This window comes from Macaca nemestrina, chromosome 13, assembly GCF_043159975.1.
Source record: "Macaca nemestrina isolate mMacNem1 chromosome 13, mMacNem.hap1, whole genome shotgun sequence".
Lineage (NCBI taxonomy): Eukaryota > Metazoa > Chordata > Mammalia > Primates > Cercopithecidae > Macaca > Macaca nemestrina.
In genome coordinates, this window is record NC_092137.1 from 120,225,393 (window position 1) to 120,243,896 (window position 18,504).

General features: G+C 53.5%; 1 protein-coding gene across 20 annotated transcripts in view; it reads right to left on the reverse strand.

The window, feature by feature from the left end:
- LOC105490067 (inositol polyphosphate-4-phosphatase type I A) overlaps nucleotides 1-18,504 on the reverse strand; it is a 165,241-nt gene that overhangs the window by 20,241 nt on the left and 126,496 nt on the right. For 9 of the 20 annotated variants that reach the window (XM_071077282.1, XM_011755335.2, XM_071077281.1 and 6 more), the window contains 6 exons: nucleotides 18,196-18,322; nucleotides 17,790-17,930; nucleotides 15,334-15,431; nucleotides 11,110-11,222; nucleotides 6,877-7,031; nucleotides 896-2,435 (listed from right to left, as the gene is read on the reverse strand). In XM_071077282.1, the coding sequence (XP_070933383.1) occupies nucleotides 2,255-2,435; nucleotides 6,877-7,031; nucleotides 11,110-11,222; nucleotides 15,334-15,431; nucleotides 17,790-17,930; nucleotides 18,196-18,322 (815 nt within the window). In that variant the 3' untranslated portion in view covers nucleotides 896-2,254. Of the gene's footprint in view, nucleotides 1-895; nucleotides 2,436-4,978; nucleotides 6,288-6,876; nucleotides 7,032-7,209; nucleotides 7,486-11,109; nucleotides 11,223-15,333; nucleotides 15,432-17,789; nucleotides 17,931-18,195; nucleotides 18,323-18,504 lie in introns of those variants that run through there. The other 11 variants (XM_071077285.1, XM_011755345.2, XM_024795475.2 and 8 more) reach the window with 3 other exon arrangements.

Below are 18,504 nucleotides of genomic sequence, written 5' to 3' on the forward strand. Positions count from 1 at the left end.
AGCCCTGCTGTGGAGGTGGGAGTGCGCGTGAGTCACCACTGCAGGCACTGGAACCACATTACCAGGAGCAGGACCAGGAAGCTGTGAAATGGGACCTGGAGGAGGCTGTGGACTCTGTTTCTTGCTTTCAAATAATGCAAACAAGATGGTCTCAGGTGAAGTGCACGGCTCAATGTGAAAGAGGGAAAGTGGCAAACATGCCTTTCAAATAATCACAGGCTGGACAGGACGCTGCCCAGGGACTGCTGTCATGCTACCAGAGCTTACACCACCCAGGAGCTGGCGTTTGGTGAGAGACTCCCTACTGAAGGCTGCCAGGAGCTACGCCACAACAGCCACCTCATTTATTTTAGAAGAGACAAGTGAACACGCTGCACTTGGAGAAGCGTGGATTCACTTACGGGGTGACACACAGGGGACGCCTGCCCTGGGAAGCCTGCAGTGCTCAGGATGGTCTTACGCTTTAGAATGTAAAGTGTCGAGTCTAGCATTTGCCATTCATTGCTAACCGCTTCTATGACTCCTAGGACCCAGACTCTGAGCTGAGACCGAATGAGAGAAAGCCCGGGGTAAGGTCTGGGAGTCCTGGAGAGAGGACTTTTGTGGTCGACTGGATTTCTGGGCATGCGTGGGTGTCAAGTTTCTGGAAAAGCAAACTTCTCTAAATTCATTCCCATTTTTCTGGCCTGGTTAAAGAAAATTGTCTTCATCAACCACAGTGTATGGGGAACTAGCTGGAGATAGGAAGTGGGGGCACAATGTAACATGAACTGGAAAACAGAGAAGCCGCTGCCTGTCCTGCACAGGGTGTGGGGAGTTCTTCCTGATCTATTTGGTCACCTTTACAGGTGTACAGTTACCCTCTGCCCCACATGGGTGTTAAGGTTACACGTCATCGCGTTGCAGGGAATGCCGCGTGAGGACTGAGGGGCACCGGCAGAAACCAGAGCGCCTGCCGCTCTCACGGCTCCATCCACCGCAACTGCCCACAAGTCAGGGATCTTTTTTTTTGGCAATTTTTCTTTGATTTGATTTGATTATCAATATTTGATTAGTAAGAGAGAAAAGATGTTGGAACTTTAATCTGCAATTAAAGATACCATTTTTAAATGAAAAATACTGCTTTAAAATAAATAAAAGTATATAACTTTAACAGCCTTTGGTGACTATATGCATTAATTCCTCGAACCAGCTGAATGATCCTTACATGGTGAAGAGTAAATCTAATGTCATATGCAGTAGGTGCTCTTTCTGTGTCTGGCGTATGCAGTAGGTGCTCTTTCTGTGTCTGGTGTATGCAGTGGGTGATCTTTCTGTGTCTGGCATATGCAGTACGTGATCTTTCTGTGTCTGGCGTATGTAGTGGGTGATCTTTCTGTCTGGCGTATGCAGTAGGTGCTCTTTCTGTGTCTGGCGTATGTAGTGGGTGCTCTTTCTGTGTCTGGCATATGCAGTAGGTGATCTTTCTGTGGCATATGCAGTAGGTGCTCTTTCTGTGTCTGGCGTATGCAGTGGCTGATCTTTCTGTGTCTGGCGTATGCAGTAGGTGCTCTTTCTGTGTCTGGCGTATGCAGTAGGTGATCTTTCTGTGTCTGACTGTGCCTGGCTCTTGCTACAGTGTACTACTGTATTCACAGCTTTGTGTCATCCTTAATTGGAAATAATAAACATAAGCAAGGAAATGGTAGGACTCTGCAAACTGTTTGCGACTGTAATTCAGGGACTACGCTTTGAAATGAAAGCAGAAAGTACATGTCCTATTAGATAGGTTTTTCTAGATGGGCCGGTTATAAAGCATCTGTCTTTTTCTTTTTGTTTGTCATTGAAAGGAAAGGAAGGGTTAGCAGTCCACTTAAAGAATAGTATCAAATATACAAATTCTCTTCAAACAGAACTACTTTCTCTTGGAAACAGGGCACATGAGAGGTACAGGTGACAGATAGTTGTACATCAGAAGGTAGAGACGTGGTACAAGGAATTCCAGGCCAGCTAAACAGTGCAGTGACAGGGTACCGTAAGAACATGTTACAAGCACTGAAGATGCTACAGGAGCTAAACAAACAAGTCTTCTTGGTGAAATAATTTGGCAGATATTTACAGTTCAGAAGAACAAAACGTCAAAATGTAAGGCATGAAATATTTCTTGGCAGACCACGCTTTGACACATTCCTTCTGTCCAGTTAGGTACACGGTGGCTGGACATGTTCTGGCACTTTTGTTTTTCTTGTGACTTATTAATTTTTCAGAATGATACTCATTTGCAACGCAATTTGGTCACCAGGTATGCTATGCTCAGAAAGAGCCACACAATCAGTAAATTGGGGCTCAGAGCCAATAAAGGAATGGAACAGAGGAGGCTGGGGTCTAGCCTTAAGTCTCGGATGGGCACCAGGCCGCTCAAGTTCTTCTGGGTGACTACCTCCCGTGTTCCAATGCTGTGAAAAGGAAAAAGTTTGGGAGAAAGAAAAACGAAAAAGGAAAGAAAATAAAGAAAGAAAGAAGACACATGCGATGGGTTTTATCAAAAAGGATGGGATAAAGAAGAGAACCAAAAGATAAGGTTAAACAAAAATGAAATGAAGTCACAAGAGAAAGAAAAGATGGAATGCAGAAACGGGTATGAGAGGAAGACCAAAACAAAACCAGCACAGTTACAGGAAAAAAAAAGGAGAGAAAGAGAAGTGAAAATAAGAAAAAATACTGCAATCTACTGAAAATAAACACATGTAGGTTGAACGAATGGTTTTCCATGTTCACTCTCTCGGCTGGCCAAGCCCAACTCCATGCCGCCCGGCCATGCTCCCACATGCTGCACAGACAGGGACTTCTGAGAAGCAAGCTGAACATGAAGAACCATTGGGGGTTTGACCTTCTCACAGATGCCTGAGCAGGGGGTGGTACAAAGGATTTGGCCAAAGCTGCCTCTTGATCAACCACGCAAACGAAAACCATTTACCTCAGGTACCAACCAACCAAGCGCAGAGCCCCCGCCAGCCCCGCCTCGGGTTCCAGGCTCAGCCGTGCAGGCACGAGCGAACTGCTGTTTCCATCTTTGCAAGTTAGGGTTCTACAAGCATCCCCAAGGGTGGAATCCAGCCAATACCACACTGGAAATTTGGGGCTTCTCTCCCCTTTTGGTGCTACAGAAGAACTGCACTGAGGTGAGATGGTACCTAGCACCACACGACTCTGGGAGCACATTTATGTCTGCCAAGTGGCAGCAGTGACACAGAATCAGAGGCCTGAGGACACAGCAGGCAGCTTGTGAAGGCTCCACTGGGAGATGGGGCGGCAGGAGGCCCAGGGTTCCTCTTCACACAGGGCCCTCCCCAGCTCTCCCAGAGGAGCCCAAAGGCCCCGTGGCCCTGCTGGAATGTGCCGTTCTGCGAGGGCGCGATTCCCAAGCCGCGGAGCACTGGCCCGCTGCCACACTCCCTGCCAGGACAGGCTGGTGGGGGGCCCTGTGGCTACCCTCAGGAAGGCCTACTTCGAGGGCGTCAGCCCCAGGACTGGGGGCAGGGACGCCCCAGTGGCCAAATGTGTGACTCTCTTCCCAACTCCATGTTCAGTGGTGCCACATTGGGAGCCTGAAACGGGCCCTGGCAGAAGCATTTATGCCACAGAAATGGCCAACATGACAGATCAGGGCTCTTGGGGAGAGGGCTGGTGGCTGAACATTGACAGCACAGCCCTGGCCACCAGTCACCCTGGGCCTCCAGGAGAAAAGCCTGGGTGCCACCTTGGCCCCCACCGCCTCCACCCCACCTGCATGCTCTACTCTTCCGTCTGATAAGATGCAAGCCAGAAAGCCATGAACCAAAACGTCCCCGTCCACCCACGGGCAGGGTGGAAGTTTATGCTGCCTTCTGGGGCTCTCCGCTAAACTGCAGGTCCTCGGCACCCCAGCGGCCAGAGCTGCTAGCTTGTGACCCAGCCACCTCGGCTTGCAGCCGTCTGAACAGGTACATGTCTTCCCCTCATGGGATTGTACCAAAGACAGAAGTCACCTTAAAACCAATGCTTGTGACAAGAGCCTCAGACCTGGAAGGGTCGGCTCAAGGTGGCAGCGAGCCGTGTCCCCAGGGCTGGTGTGAGAATTCCGGGGCAGGCACAGGTAAAGTAAGATGCAGCTTTGTTTTGTTTTTATAACTTCTTAAAAAACTATTAAGAGTAATACATGTTCACTGTAGAGATTTCAGAAAACCAATAAATAAGCAAGTTAAGAAGACATCCATGATTGGAGGCAGGGGGGAGTTGAGAGAGGAAGAGGGCGAGGTAGAGGGAATGCTGCCTGTTCCCCAGGAGGAAGGGCCTTCCTTCCCTTTGCCAGGCCCCAGGGCCCTTACCGCTAATGCGGAGAAACAACAGCCCTTACAGCTTCAGAAGCCTCACGAGAGTGACAGGACAGATAGCGCCTGGCACGGGTAGTGTCCTGTGCACTCTGGGACACCGGGCACGAGAGTGGCTACTGTGGGGACCATTTGATGATCTGTACTAAAATTATGCAAAAGCCTTACAAACATGTATACTTTTTAACCTAAGGCAATGTGGCTAGGAGAATGTATAATGATATTCACTGTGCCTTTGATTAAAATGCTGGAAAACCATATACAGCTTTTACATATTAAACGACAGCAAATTGGATAAATTATAGTGTGTGGAAAGTGGCTGGGTGTGGTGGCTCACAACTGTAATCCCAGCACTATGGGAGGCCAAGGTGGATGGATCACCTGAGGTCAGGAATTTGAGAACAGCCTGGCCAACATGGCGAAACCCCATCTCTACTAAAAATACAAAAAATTAGCCAGGTGTGGTGGCTGGTGCCTGTAATCCCAGCTACTCAGGAGGCTGAGGCAGGAGAATTGCTTAAAATCTGGAGGCAGAGGATGCAGTGAGCCAAGATTGCATCGCTGCACTCCAGCCTAGGTGACAAAGCAAGATTCCACCTCAAAAAAAAAAAAAAAAAAAAAAAAAAAGAGAGAAGGTCTACATTTATTAACCTAAAAAATGCTCACAAGACTGTTAATTGCAAATATAATTACACTTGTTTGTGCATGTGGGTGTTTCTGCTTGGTGTAATGCAGGGACTGGTTAGCCCCCGTGTACGTCCTCACACCCAGATGCAGGTACACACGTCTCTTATCTCAGAATCTATCCAAATGTCAGCAGCGCTACCTGTTCACAGTACGAAACCGGGGGATTCTTTGTGGGGAGGGTTCTGAAGAACTAGTGTGGGTGTTTATCTGTATTTTCTAATTTTCCTACAAGGATTTTCAATTCCTTATGTGATTAAAAGTTATAAAAAGTGCTTTGTGCACTGTGCATCCTAACAGTTGTAACTGTAGCAGCTGTCCTGAGCACACAACCCAAGTGGGCTGGGGCAGGCGGACAGGGCCCTTGCGGGTCTGGGCTCAGTGGCAGGCCAGCCATCGCACTGTGGCTCTCCCTGGGGCCACTTTGTCACTGGTCTCCTGGGGTCTCTGTTCAGAGGTGGTCAGAATGAATGGTGTTTGTTGAACTTGTTTGAGAGCCCAAGAACTGAGTAGAGGTCTCCGCGTGGACTGTGTGCCTAACTTGGGGCGCCGGCTCCTGACTCGCCCTGATCCTGCTCCTTGCTGCCACCACCGCAGGGATCCCTGTCCGCTTCGTTCTCCTTTCTTTACTGGCGGAGGTCTGCAGCTCACCAGAGCGTCCCCTCCCACCCCCGTGCAGCTAATGGGCACAGGCGCAGCCGCCGTCCCTCAGCACCAGGGTCACACTGGACATCAGGCCTGAAGGGCACCGAGGCTCCTGGGGAGCAGACCAGGGAATTAAAATTTTAAAAAGGCGCCCCGGAGCAGGGGTCTTTGAGTCTCCACTGCTTCCCTGAGCCTGGGCAGAGGGATGGCGAGCTTTCACAGAGAGGTTGGGATGAACTTGGAAAGACAACACAGGACAAAACGATTCCATTTCTACAAAATGCGCTTATCAAGAGGCAGGGACTCGCGCGTTGCTTTTGTGCATTGTTGTGAGAAGGTCAAATGGCAGAAACATACAGAAAGGATAAGAGAATTGAACACTTTAAATAATTTGGTGAGAGGACAAATGATACAGAACATTTAGTAGAAGTGACCGTTGGAAACGAGACTTTAACAGCATTGGTGACTACATCGAAGGAGACGGGAAACCAGGTTTCTTATCCTTTCTTTTGGTATGTGAGGTAGGGGGCTGCCCAGCAGTGCTTGAAACAAGGCATCGATCAACAGGAGACACTTTTAGTTCCGGGTTTCATTCTGCAAACACGCCTGCTGCCTCAGAATCAGAACATCATTAGGGTGAGGTCGCCAGGGCACACGGACAGCTCTCATGATAAAACACTCATGTGACACTTGGCTCGTGAGAGCCAACTGTGTCGACTGCTAGAGAAGCAGCGGAGCAGACCGGTGCAACCTGCAGACGCGTTGCTTCGCTCGAGTTTGGAAATGTGCGGATATCAATATGTACACGACGACAACAGCAGATGGCTGCTGAGAAAGCACTGGCCTGAAGTCACACCCATGGCCAGGGAGGTGGCCAGCAGGGCACTGCACGTCACGGCTGCATCCCAGCTTCCCGTTTAGCTGCCTGACCCCTGGCTGGCCCACCAGTCTACCGGTTTTCCGGGCAGTCCTGCTCAGAAAGTCCTGCTAGCTCTTTCCCCTCACCTTTCCTTATAAGAGCACCCTGTCTGAATTTGATTGTGCCAATAGTTTGACTGGTTTGTCAAACTCAAGTGTGACGGCTGGAGTCAAGGGGCTCATGCAGGGTAGGCCCCACGGGCAGGAGCAGGGCACCAGCTCATCTGCAGTTTACACGGGCCGGGGCAGGCGGGGCGCACGGCCTGGCTGCAGCACTCACCTGCGCATGCACTCCAGGGCCTGGGTGAAGACCTGCGGGGCCATGCCATGCTCGTGCTGCAGGATCAGGCACTGCTCCAGCGTCACCGACATGGCTGTACGGTCCTTCGCGCTCTTGCAGCTGGTGAACCGGACCCCATTGAGGCGACGGCAGATCTGCCAACAGAAACATGGGCCGTGCTTAGGAGGCGAGGCTCCGCAGAAAGGCAGCACCTTTCACACCCAAGAGAGGCTCCCAAGCAGCCCAGCAAGGGCAGGGACAGAAACTCAGCACCCAGGCCTGGCCAGATGCTCCCATTCTGTTCCCCAACTCCATGCCCTGCCAGAGCTGGTAACAGAAACCAAGTCACTTACAGACACCAGCCCTTTGGGGAGCATGCTGCCTGTGGGCCTGCCGTCATCCCTGCCATCCCTCATGTGGCCTGTCTTCTCCCACAGGACACTCTTTTGCAGTGTGCTGTCCCCTTCCAAACCATGCCTGGGCCCTCTTGTCACGTTCAGCCCTTCACTGCTGATCCCTCAGGGAAAGAGAGCGGCAAAGATGACCCACTGGGGAAGCCAGAGCCACTCTCAGGATGCCCATAGTCCAGGGCCAGGTCTCCAGATCTCCCTGGAAGGTAAGGAACAGACCTACTCTCTCGACTCTCCTCTCTCACCTGCACAGACGGGAGCAGCTGAGAAGTTGCACTGCCCTTTGGCCACCTCCTGACCACCAGCCCCACAGGCCTCCTCCCGCCATCCTTTCCCGGTCGCGGAGTTAATGCCAGCACACTTCCCTCCTCACAACAGAATGGCTCACAGAGTAGGGGGCAGGGCAGCCTCCGGACTGGGAAAAGGCCACTTGAGTGCACCTCCTCTCCCCACGGGGAGATTTCAGGGCATTTTCCCTGCACCACTAGATACAATCCTAGGCACACAGTCACCAAATCCAGCAAGCTCTGAAACAAGGTGATTTTTTTCTTGTACATCTGTGGCAATCTCATTTGGCAGCACGACCAGACCTGAGCTGATACAAGACCACTTACAATCTTTACTTATCCAATGTTATGTAAATATTCATACTTTTCAGTGTGGCAATAATATGATTGCAGAGTGCTGTCTCAGGCTCCCTCGGGGATGTTAAATCCTGTATGTATACCATGGTACACACGTGCGATGTGCACCATGTTACTTACATAAACAAACACCAACTGTGCACCACAGGACTCTCCACAATCGGAAAACCTGTGCGTTCCAAAACATCCGGCCACAGGGGTTTCAGGTAAAGGGCCACGCACCCTATCAGACACTGCACTATGACGCCAAGGCTGGTATCTAATGAAACATCATCCAAGTGATGTGATGGCGGGCTCAGGTATCTGTTGTACGCCAGAAAAATATCAGTGTCTCGTCAACTCCTGAAGATGGCACAACACCTGCCTGGCAGGCCAGCAAAGCCAGAGAGCATGCCAGTCACTGCCAGGATCATCACTAGACACGAACATGGCACACGTGGCACAGTGCTAAGAGCCTTGTCTAGGGAAAGGCAAAACAGAATAGACTCAGTGTTCAGGCAAGACAATCAGAAGGAGGACAGGCTTCTTCTGAGAACAGACCGACGAAAAGAAGGAAAGAAAAAAGAAAAACTAACAGGCTCTAAGCAGATAAGCAGACCTTAAGCTAATGAAGAGTAAATTAATCACATTTGTAACTGACAAAGCACGAGTGAGCCTGGTGTGTGCACTAAATCCTATGGGCTGTAGAGTTCAGGACCCAAACACATGATGGAAGCTGGCACTACAGGTTTCAAAAAGCTTTAAATTCATGGATGCTGTATCCAGAGCTAACGTAAGGTTCTGGAAGGCAGGCAGGGGTGGCCGTGATGCATCCTTGCCCGAGAGGGCACTGCAGTGCCAGGCTCCCATCCCAGATGGCCATCAGCCACTTCTGGTGCCCTGCTGGGTCTCCCCATCCATGAGATACGGGCTGAGACCTGACTAAAGGGATTCCAGCTATTTAGCCAGGGACCCTTTGTTCATACACACAAACGAAAAGAAATAAGAGCCTGAAAAAGAGAGCAGCTCTGGTCAGACTGAGGATGGGAGGACTCAGTACCTGAGTGGCTGGCACTGCTGCCCCACAACCCCTTATCCCCAGGGGATGCCTGGGGTTCGGTGGACAACGTGAGAACACATGTAACTGGGGGTCTCTGAGAGCCCGCCACCTCTACACTCATGCTTGTACACCCTGAGGCCTCTACAGGAACAAGAAATACAGGACTTGATGCACTGCTTTTCTGTTCTGGTGACAGGGGATGGTCAGTTGTCCCTATACTTAATGATTTTTCTATTACATGGCAATAGACAGGTAGGACCACAGTTCCCAAACAAGGCATGCACAAGGTCTCTGTACCGCTTGTCTGTAAAGCTGCCTGTGTGTGTATTCTAAGGAGAACGAATCAGTGAGTGCATGTCCCCCAGTCCCCCACCACTGTTCAGACACCTAGCTGTGTCACCCTCTGCATTCTTGTTTTTTTTTTTTTTTTTTTGAGATGTAATCTCACTCTGTCACCCAGGCTGGAGTGCAGTAGCGTGATCTTGGCTCACTACAACCTCCGCCTGCCAGGTTCAAGCAATTCTTCTGCCTCAGCCTCCCGAGTAGCTGGGATTACAGGCATGCGTCACCACGCCTGGCTAATTTTTGTATTTTTAGTACAGATGGGGTTTCACTATGTTGGCCGGGCTGGTCTCGAACCCCTGACCTCAGGTAACTCATCGGCCTCGGCCTCCCAAAGTGCTGGGATTACAGGCGTGAGCCACCGAGCCCGGCCACCCTCTGTATTCTTCGTGTCCTGTGGGAAAGGCTTGCTCTTCACACAAAATCTCTTAAGGTGCTTAGGTAAGAGGCTGTCACAGCCTGGCCAGGGGGGTTTAGCAACCCCCCAGAAAAAACACAGTAGGGAGCCCCCTCTGCCCCGCTGCAGAGACCCCCGCAGCCAGTGTGTTCCCTGCCCTACACCTCACTTGCTGGGCCTGTCCTGAGCAAGCAATGCCAGATGAGGCCCCAAAACCAAGAGGATACCTGAAAAATGAGGCCTGAGAAACCTGCCAAACTTCCTGTCAGTTTGTGCTTCAAAATGTTAGAAGGAAAAGATTTAGAAGGAAAAGATTTAGAGGGAAAAGATTTAGAGGGCAGCCTGGCCCAGAGAGGGGAATCTGCAGACTGACCCACCCCCTGCTTCCCACAAGGATAAAGTCTGACCCGTTGAGGCACTCAGCAGATGGAGGGGAATGTTCACTCTTCAAAGCTGAATTCAACGGAATGGTATCAGCAGCCACGACTGTGAACAAACCCAGAATGTACAGCACGTTCACAAAGTGCGGCTTCATGAAGCCCGGTTTGAACACAGGACTAATAACCAACCTGAAGCGGCGGCCACGCACCGTGAGCGGCTGAGACCGTCTGCTGCTGTGGAAGAGACCCGGGGCTGAGAGAAGCACCTTCCTGACAAGACGGAGCGGCACACTTCAGAGTGAGCTGCTCGGGGAAGCCGTGGAGGGCGGGACCCCCTGCTGCTCGAGCTCTGTGACAAGGTGTGGTGGCTGAGGTGTGGTGGGCAGTGCAGTGCCACCTCCCTCCTGGGCTCACCCTCCCTTTCCTCAGGCCCAGGCAGGGAGCGGCAATGCCACTGGAGGCCACGTGTGCCCGGGTCCCAGTGCTGGGCAGGTTATGCTGCTGTGGAGAAGAATTAACCTCACCCCTCATGGAGGGTGAATGAATGACCAGCTACGAAATTGCTCTGATACCCAGGCTCAGAGCAGTGGCTTGGAATTCCACAAACAAACTTAGAAAAAACTACGAGCAGGGTAAGTGCTTGGGAAAATGAGGAGCTCAGAAGCACAATGGACGATAAAGATGGTTTAAAGAGACCTGAAACGTCACGTGGCCTCCTTCTGACCCTATTAAATGATGCAGTAAGACAGTGGTTTCAGCTGGTATCGATCGCCAGGCTTCTGAGGGTGACAATTGTCATCAGCCTGGCTAGTAAATGCCCAAGAGATGGGCTGTGTCAGGTTTATCAGAATTCAGGCAGCCCCAAAGGAACGGACCCGTGAACTGAACGTTCTCAGTGACTCCCTCTTCTCCCCGTGTGGAGAGCTCTGCTCTCCTCGGAGATTCTGCTTTGTAACGTTTCTGTCATGACGTTCGGTAACGGGCACCGCGATAGCCTCCTTTTCTTCTCTATAACCAGTACCTCAGCGGCTTGCCAGAGAATGTCCACGTTCTTATTCTTCCGGGCGTGCACATTCTGACCCAGGAACCGCAGCAGCTCTGGCAGGCACGTCTGACTGCGAGACCGAGGCAGGCCTGGAAGAGAAAAGGAGTCCGTGGGAGTGGGTGCCGCACCCAGGAACACCCCCGGCAGAGGGAGCCCACCCAAGTGAGCTGCCGTAAAACGATGAGGTCCCAGTTGAAGAAGGGATGGAGGTGTTTGGGGATAGGACATGGCTGCTGGTGTGGTGAGCACTTAATTTCTTTTACTGCCACCTTCAAAGGACATTTCCTTCACCTCCTTTCAGTTCTTCTGAGGGGCTGGGAATGGCCACCGAACCACCTACAGGACTCCTTGTAACTACCCATGCCTCCTGCACCCCTCCCAGACGAGGGAGTTAGCAGGGAGTCGGAGGGGGGATCCAGCTGGTCTTCAAACCTTCCCCAGGGTGGAAGAAACTGGGGCAGTGGGTCTGGGCCACTGAGCAGGCCTGGAAACCTGAGGAGGGATCAGGAAAGCGTAGCCCCCGCCAGGGGTCCCTTGGCCCCTGCCAGGAGAACACACCTCTGCAGGACCCAGGGAGGCCCCTGCTGCCACATCCTAACAGCTCCTCCTCCACTCTGGCAATCTCCAGGTCCTTCCAGGACCCCCTGGGCCTGAAGATCCATCAGGTCACCTTACCAAGAAGCCCCAGACAAAACTGAGGGAAACATCAACCACTCCCGAAAGGTACTCTGGAATCTTCAAACACTGGGATTATTAAAGACAAAGAGAAGAGCCTCAAGGTCATGGCTAAAGAAAACAGACACAGCGCCGGAATGCCCAAAGCCAAACCAAGTACATGGCAGCATCTGGGATCTAACTGCACACCTGGTTTCCACCACACAGCCTTGCCCTGGTGTACACAGGTTCTGTGCTAATTACTTCACGTTGCTGCTGAGTGCTCCGCACCACGCCGGTCAGGGGACAGGCCAGAGACAGAGATGGAAAGCTGGCATCAGCTGAGATGGAAGCTGTGGGAGCCCAGAGGAGGGGAGCTTAGCCGGGTCAGGATATATGGCGTAGACCATCTCACCTCCCAGGATGCACTCTGGCTTCTCGCTGGCTGCCCCTGCAGCCCCTACTTTAATGAATACCTGTCCACTGAGGAACCACGCAAAGTTTGGGGATATTCAACTGGTGGGCTCCATCTCCTCAGCCTCAGAGACCAGCCATCCTCCTGCGGGGAGGGGTACCTGGGCCGCATCTGCCCCAGCTTCCTGGGTCACGGTCCAGTCGGCTCGTTCCTGCCTGCGTGGTCCAGCCTGGCTGCTCGGCTTCCAGAGGCCTCGCTCACCCTGGGCCTTCACTGCCTATGGTAACGGCTCCCCGAGCCCTGGGGACTGGGCGCTAGGAACAAATTCCCGCTTCCTACTTACTGCAGCCGCTCAGCACTCCCGCTCCTCCCGGCCTCAGCGCGCCCCTGCTCCCTCCCTGCTCACCTTCGTGGCTCCCTGGCTGGCCCTGCGGGTGGGCCCATCCTCTCCCCTACAGCAGTCAGAAGACGCTGCCTGGGCTTGGCCCAGCTCCTGGGGAGACTCGCTCTCCATGCCTCAGTTTCCTCATCTGCCAAGTGGGTGTGAAACCGGTGCCCATTTCCCAGGGCTGCTGTGGGGATCAGACTAGAGAATCCACATAAAGTGGGTAGCAGGGGGCCTGGCTTGTGGCGAGTGTGTGATAAGTCTGCTGTCTGAACTCCAACCCCTGCTAAAGAGCATGAGGACGCCTTCTAACAGCTCCCACGCCCACGGCACTGATGGCCTGCAGCTGCCAAATCCTTGCAGGACCTCGACTTCATGTTATATTTACCACCCTGGCTGTGGCACACAGGGACCACCTGGGGAGTTTCTGAAACCCTAATGCCCAGGCCCTGCCCACTTACCACACTCTGGGGTGGGGCCCGGGCATCTGTACTTTTCCAGGCTCTCTGGCTCCAATGGCATCTGTGCCAGTCACCTTCACTCCCCTCAAGGCCCCAGTTCTGTGCTCACCTCTCTCATGTTGAGTTGGACAAGAACACCTGTTTTACTGGGGAGACTGAGGCCGCCCAGCCTGAGCAAACTTCCTCCATTCATGTCCCTACCTTCTCTCCTCCCTCCTTCCCTCCCTGCAAGGGCACCCTCCGCCTGCCCGCTCCAGGGCCTCGCCTGGGACTCTGCAGTCCTCTTGCATCTTCTAGCCCTGTGTGTTCTCATTCCTCAGGCCTCTGAGCACTCCCATGGCCCCTGCAGCTCCAGGGTGTGTCCCACCTGCCCACAGCCCCACAGTCTTCGGGACAAAGTGGGCCCTTCCAAGGCAGCACCATTTTGTCACCCCTTGATCCCTGGCCCAGCCCTCGCCACAGTGAGACTGTCTGGGAGAGATCACCGGCAGCTCCTTGTCCACACATCCGGAGTCCAGCAGCGCCCCACACCCTCCTGGCTCCTATCTTCTTCCTGCTAGCCTGTGATGCTCCCTCTGGCCTTCTGTTGAGTCCCTTCTTCCCTGCTCTCCCCCTGGGGGCAGGGGCCCCTCCAGATGCTGTTCCAGCCCCTTCTCGTCTTGCCACTCAGTGGCCTCAACCACGAAAGGGCTCCGCTCTGTGGCTCCACATCTGCACTCCCCACAGGTCACTTGCCCATGTCATCAGCTCAGCTGGGCCAGTGTTGCGCTCGCTCTCCCCTATAGCCCTGTGCCTCTCTCATCGGCGGGGCAGCCCCTGCTGTTGCCGCCAACTCCAGCGTCCTTGCCCAGCGCCAGGTCTGTCAGCTCTCCCGGCAGGCACAGCCCTCACCTCCCCAGCGCCAGCTGCACGTGGCCGCTTAGGAGCGCATCCTCAGCCCAGACCCTCCTAATACCTTATCCCTCTCTCCACGCTCACTGTCACTACCCGGCTGTGGTCAGAGTGAAGCAACATCTCATCTGAAGTGTCATCTGAAGTTCACAGCCTCACTCTGGCCATCAGCGGCTTGCCTCCCCTCTTCCGGCCCCGCCACACGCTCTTGCTAGATGAACCTGTGAAGAGGCAGCTTTTTTCCCACTGCTTCCCTGCTGAAGCCACAACTTCCTGGCCTGGCCCCGAGTGTTCTGTGTCAGTGTCTCCTAGCAGGACGGCTTCGGCCACAATCCAAGCACACGGGCTTCAGAGCCAGGCGCCCCTTTCTTCATCTGGACATGGATCCTATTACCGACCCATGGGCTGCTATGGATTCGGCGAGTAAATGTATGTAGAGCCCAGCCCAGTGCCTGGCGCACCCGTGACCTGTGAAGGTTCACCAGCAGTACTGTTTGACTATCTCTAAACTCTAAGGTCTACCATACCGTCCAAAAGGCTGCAGATGAAGCCTGCCCAATTTAAAGCCCAGCCGACGTGGGTTCCCTCTTTGGAAACCCCCAGCAGAGGACATTCGTGTAACGCAGTGGGGATGACACCGTCTGCTGTGTGGCGCCCCCTAGTGACTGTGGCAGTGCCTGCAGAGAGGGGCCGGCACTCTGGGACCAGCTCTCCTTCCAAGGCAGGGTCCACCCCTCATTTGCCATCGGATCCTCTACAGCACTTTACACTCAGCAGGTCTGCAGGGAATATTCACTGGGTTGAATTCAAGAGGGAATTCTACTCGTAGGCAGTGCTGTGCAGCCCTCGGTTCCTCCCTGAGTTCTGTGGCCGCAGAGCCCTAGCTGCAGCATCTTCACTGGAGGACACGCAGAGAGATGACTGTCAGCATCTCCACGGCCTCCAGGAGACGCCGAGATGGGGCCATCTTGCTCCCAAACACCCAGCAATGTTGGCCCCGCATCTTCCTCTCTAAGCACCACAAAGGGAGGTGTGTGGGCCGCTCACCTGGCCGAGGGTGGGTCCTGCCTCTGGGATTCCCCCAAGCCCTACCAGCAGGTACACAATGCGTGCCACCAAACGCATCGAGTGTCAGTGACTACGACAGCGTGGGAAGGAGCCATGTCTCACAGGCTAGTAGAGAATCAACAGCAAAGAGATGGATGAGGGCCGCGGCCAAGGGAAGCTTCTCTCTCTCTCTCTCTCTCTCTCTCTTTCTCTCTCTCTCTCTGCATGTGTGTGTTTAGGGAGAGAAGGAACATGAACTAATAGAGGCAGGGCAAGCCAGAGCTCAGACATCTAAACTGATAAAAAGACGAGTAAGTGAAACCTACCGTGACTGAAGAAATACTTACAATCCTCAGGCAAAACTTCCTTAAACTGCTCAAAGTAGGAATTTAACCGCACCAAACTCTCCACGTTGATGACTTCTTGTAAAGACGTATCACCAAACCTTGGGAGATTATAGGGGATGCCATTAGTTGGGTAATGTCACTTTCTTCCAACACGTTCGAACACAACTGCATGGAAACTAACTATGTTGATTCTCTCAAACAGTTCCTATGCATATCTAAATTCTAAGCCACTTTCCTTCTTCCGAGCATAAAGGCATCTCTTCAGTGTTGCTGATCAGTTTAAATGCATTGCATTGGCGGGAATCATGTATCACTGTTACAGGCGTGCCGAGAGATGATCAGAACATGATCTGGTACAGGCCCTGTGCGGCACACCTGAGGCACTTAGGAGGGGGGACGGCAGTGAGGTACGGCCGGGAGGTGAGGCTGCAGCCCTGTACTCCAATCTGAAGTCACTCTCTGTGTGCAAAATGCACATGCCTGACTGCCAGCTCCTCCAGGACTGGCCATGAAGCCCCTGCCCTTTCCTCATCATGCAGGTTCACCCCGATTACACTCCGTGTGCTGCAAGGAGCATGTGCCAAATGCCTAAGAAACAAGGCCATAAAATGCCACCTGCAAACAAGGCACAAGGTGGTCATTAGAAAATGCAGGCTCTGAAGTCCAGGTCCTGGGCCCCAGTGCAGTCCCACAAGTCCCTGCTGAGGGGCCTTCTGAGCATCAGTTTCTTTGCGGCCCTGGAGCATCCCTCAGAGGGCACGACTCCCTCCTACGAGTCCCAGCCCATCCACCCCGGTGCCCACAATGGCCTTTTCTCTAGGCACGTGCTCCCTTGGGGGCCATCCCTGACCCTGGGCCTGTGGTCTCCCCTCTGAGGGCTCTCCCCTCAGCTTATAAACAAGCCCAGCTCACCAGTGACTGCAGGGCCAATAAAGGAACAAAGCCAAGAACCTGCTCTTCCCAAGTCCTCTCTGTCCTCAGCGTTGCATCCTCCACCCTCCCCTCTACTCAATGCACCTGGCCCTGGCTCAGTCCTCTCCAGAAACTGCTCCTGCAAGCCCATGGGATCCGCAGCTACCGGATGCAGGCACCATCCTTCTCCCTTCCCTGGGCCACCTCCCTGCTGGGGCTCCAGTGAGGCTGTGCCTCTCCCTGGCATGGGCGCCTCCAGCTCTGCTCACACCTTTGGGGCTTTGCTTCCTGGGCTGGTGCCCTCAGCCCAAACCCAGCTCACCACCTGCCTCTGGACACGACTCTCCTGCCAGTTTATGAGCTCAGTGGGTGGGTCTGTCTGGTGTACTCTCCTCCCGCTCAGCCCCAGCCCCACTAAAGACTAAACCCTTCCACTGACCACTTAAACAGTTCCCCAGCCTACCCCTCTGCAGAACACCAACACTCCCCCGGCCCTGATCCAGGTTCCCACCTCTGGCCTGGACTCCTCCCAGCAGTTTCCTCCTCACACCTGTCCCCTTTATCTCCTCCCAGCACGTGCCAGTGAAACAACCTACTTGAAATGTAAATCGGATTGCGTCCTGGCCCACTGAAAGTTCTTCATTGTCTCCCAGCAACAACACCGTATTTCCTAAGTTGGGGTGACCCTACACCTGGGCGTCAATGGACATCAACCACTGGGGCTGGACATGAGAAGGCCCAGCAGCAACATGGCATACTGTTCTGGAAACCAAATTTCCTTCACAGCAAGTACTTGAAGATATCTGTTTAGACTAGTCTACACACATCACATGAAGATCACTGACAACACAGGACTCATTCTCATGTAGTGGAAGGCCAGTACAGGGTACATATACCCCATCTACCCTACCTCCTCACACACATGTGCACACACAGGCACATGTGCACACACAGGCACACACAACTCCCCTCCGCGGAGTGGCAAGTGACCCTGGAGGGCAGTTTACAAGGTGTAAGCCTTTAGGTTCAGGCATGAGTGTCAGCCTGGCACACAGAGCCTGTCTACCCCTCCCTGCCAATCCCTGCCTGGAACCTGCTGCCCCTGAACTACATGCTGTTTCTCCCCACCAGGCCTTTCCTCAGTCTTCTTAATCTGACACGTCTCCCCTCCACCTAATCATCCAACTCCTACTCACACTTCAAAGCCTCATCCCCTGCAACTCCAAGAAGCCTCTACAGACCCCCTTAGACCTTGCTGGGTGCCCTACTCGGGATCCCACAATGCCCTGTATCTGTCTTCATCGTTGCATCCATGTCTCTCTCTCCCACCTGCTGAGTCTCTGAGGACAGAGACCACCTTTGGGTCACCCTGTGTCCCTAGCACCAAAGACAGTGAGGTGCACGGCCATGACGAAAATGTTGGCCAAAGGAGGGAAAGATAATGACGTCTGTCCAGCACTTGGAGCCTGAAGAGGGGTAAGTATGTTTTCTGTGTCATCTCCAAGGCCGCCGCACTCCCGCAGCCCCGAAGGGCCGGCACACACCTCTCGGCCAGTGTCTGTTGCTCATTGATGCCCACATTGAAGAGGACGGGTTGCACTCGCAGCAGCATGCCACTCTGGATCTCCCGGGGCAGGGCGTCAAACAGTGGACCCGGCAGAGGGACCCGCACGTTAAACCCGTCGCTGGAGAAAGGCGGAGAGAGGGAGAGCAGTGTGAGGCCAGAGGGCCACCGAGCAGACGGCAGTGCCCAGGCTGGCCCTCTGGCTCAGTGATGGCCAAACGGCCAACCACAGACCTTTAAGGGAGTGGTACTAACCTAGGGGCTGTAATCAGAGCATTTAACAAAATGAAATAGGATAAAAAATTCAGAAGGAAGAGTAGATTCCCTGAAATAAACAAATACGAACACTGCTCTCTGGCTCAGAGAATTTTAAACCAACACTCTACCGATTTCCTGTGATGACGGGCAGCATGTCTGCGGAGGCGCTGGAAGTGGCCTGAGTGACTTTGAAGGTCACGTTCCTCAAGTCCATGATCCCAAGGCTCATGTCCTCCAGCATTGCCAGCTCCTCCCCTGGACACGAGAGAGGGGCGGGGCTGTCAGGCAGAGGGCCCTGCCGCTCTCCCCAGTCTCAGCAGAAGGCAGCCGAGCTCGGGCCTGGCTGTGACAGGAGTGGTGCAGGTGTGGCTCTGGGGGAGGGGGAGTTTCTGAGCCTCTTCCCCTGCAACCCACTCCTCTGTCAGTCAACAATGCCT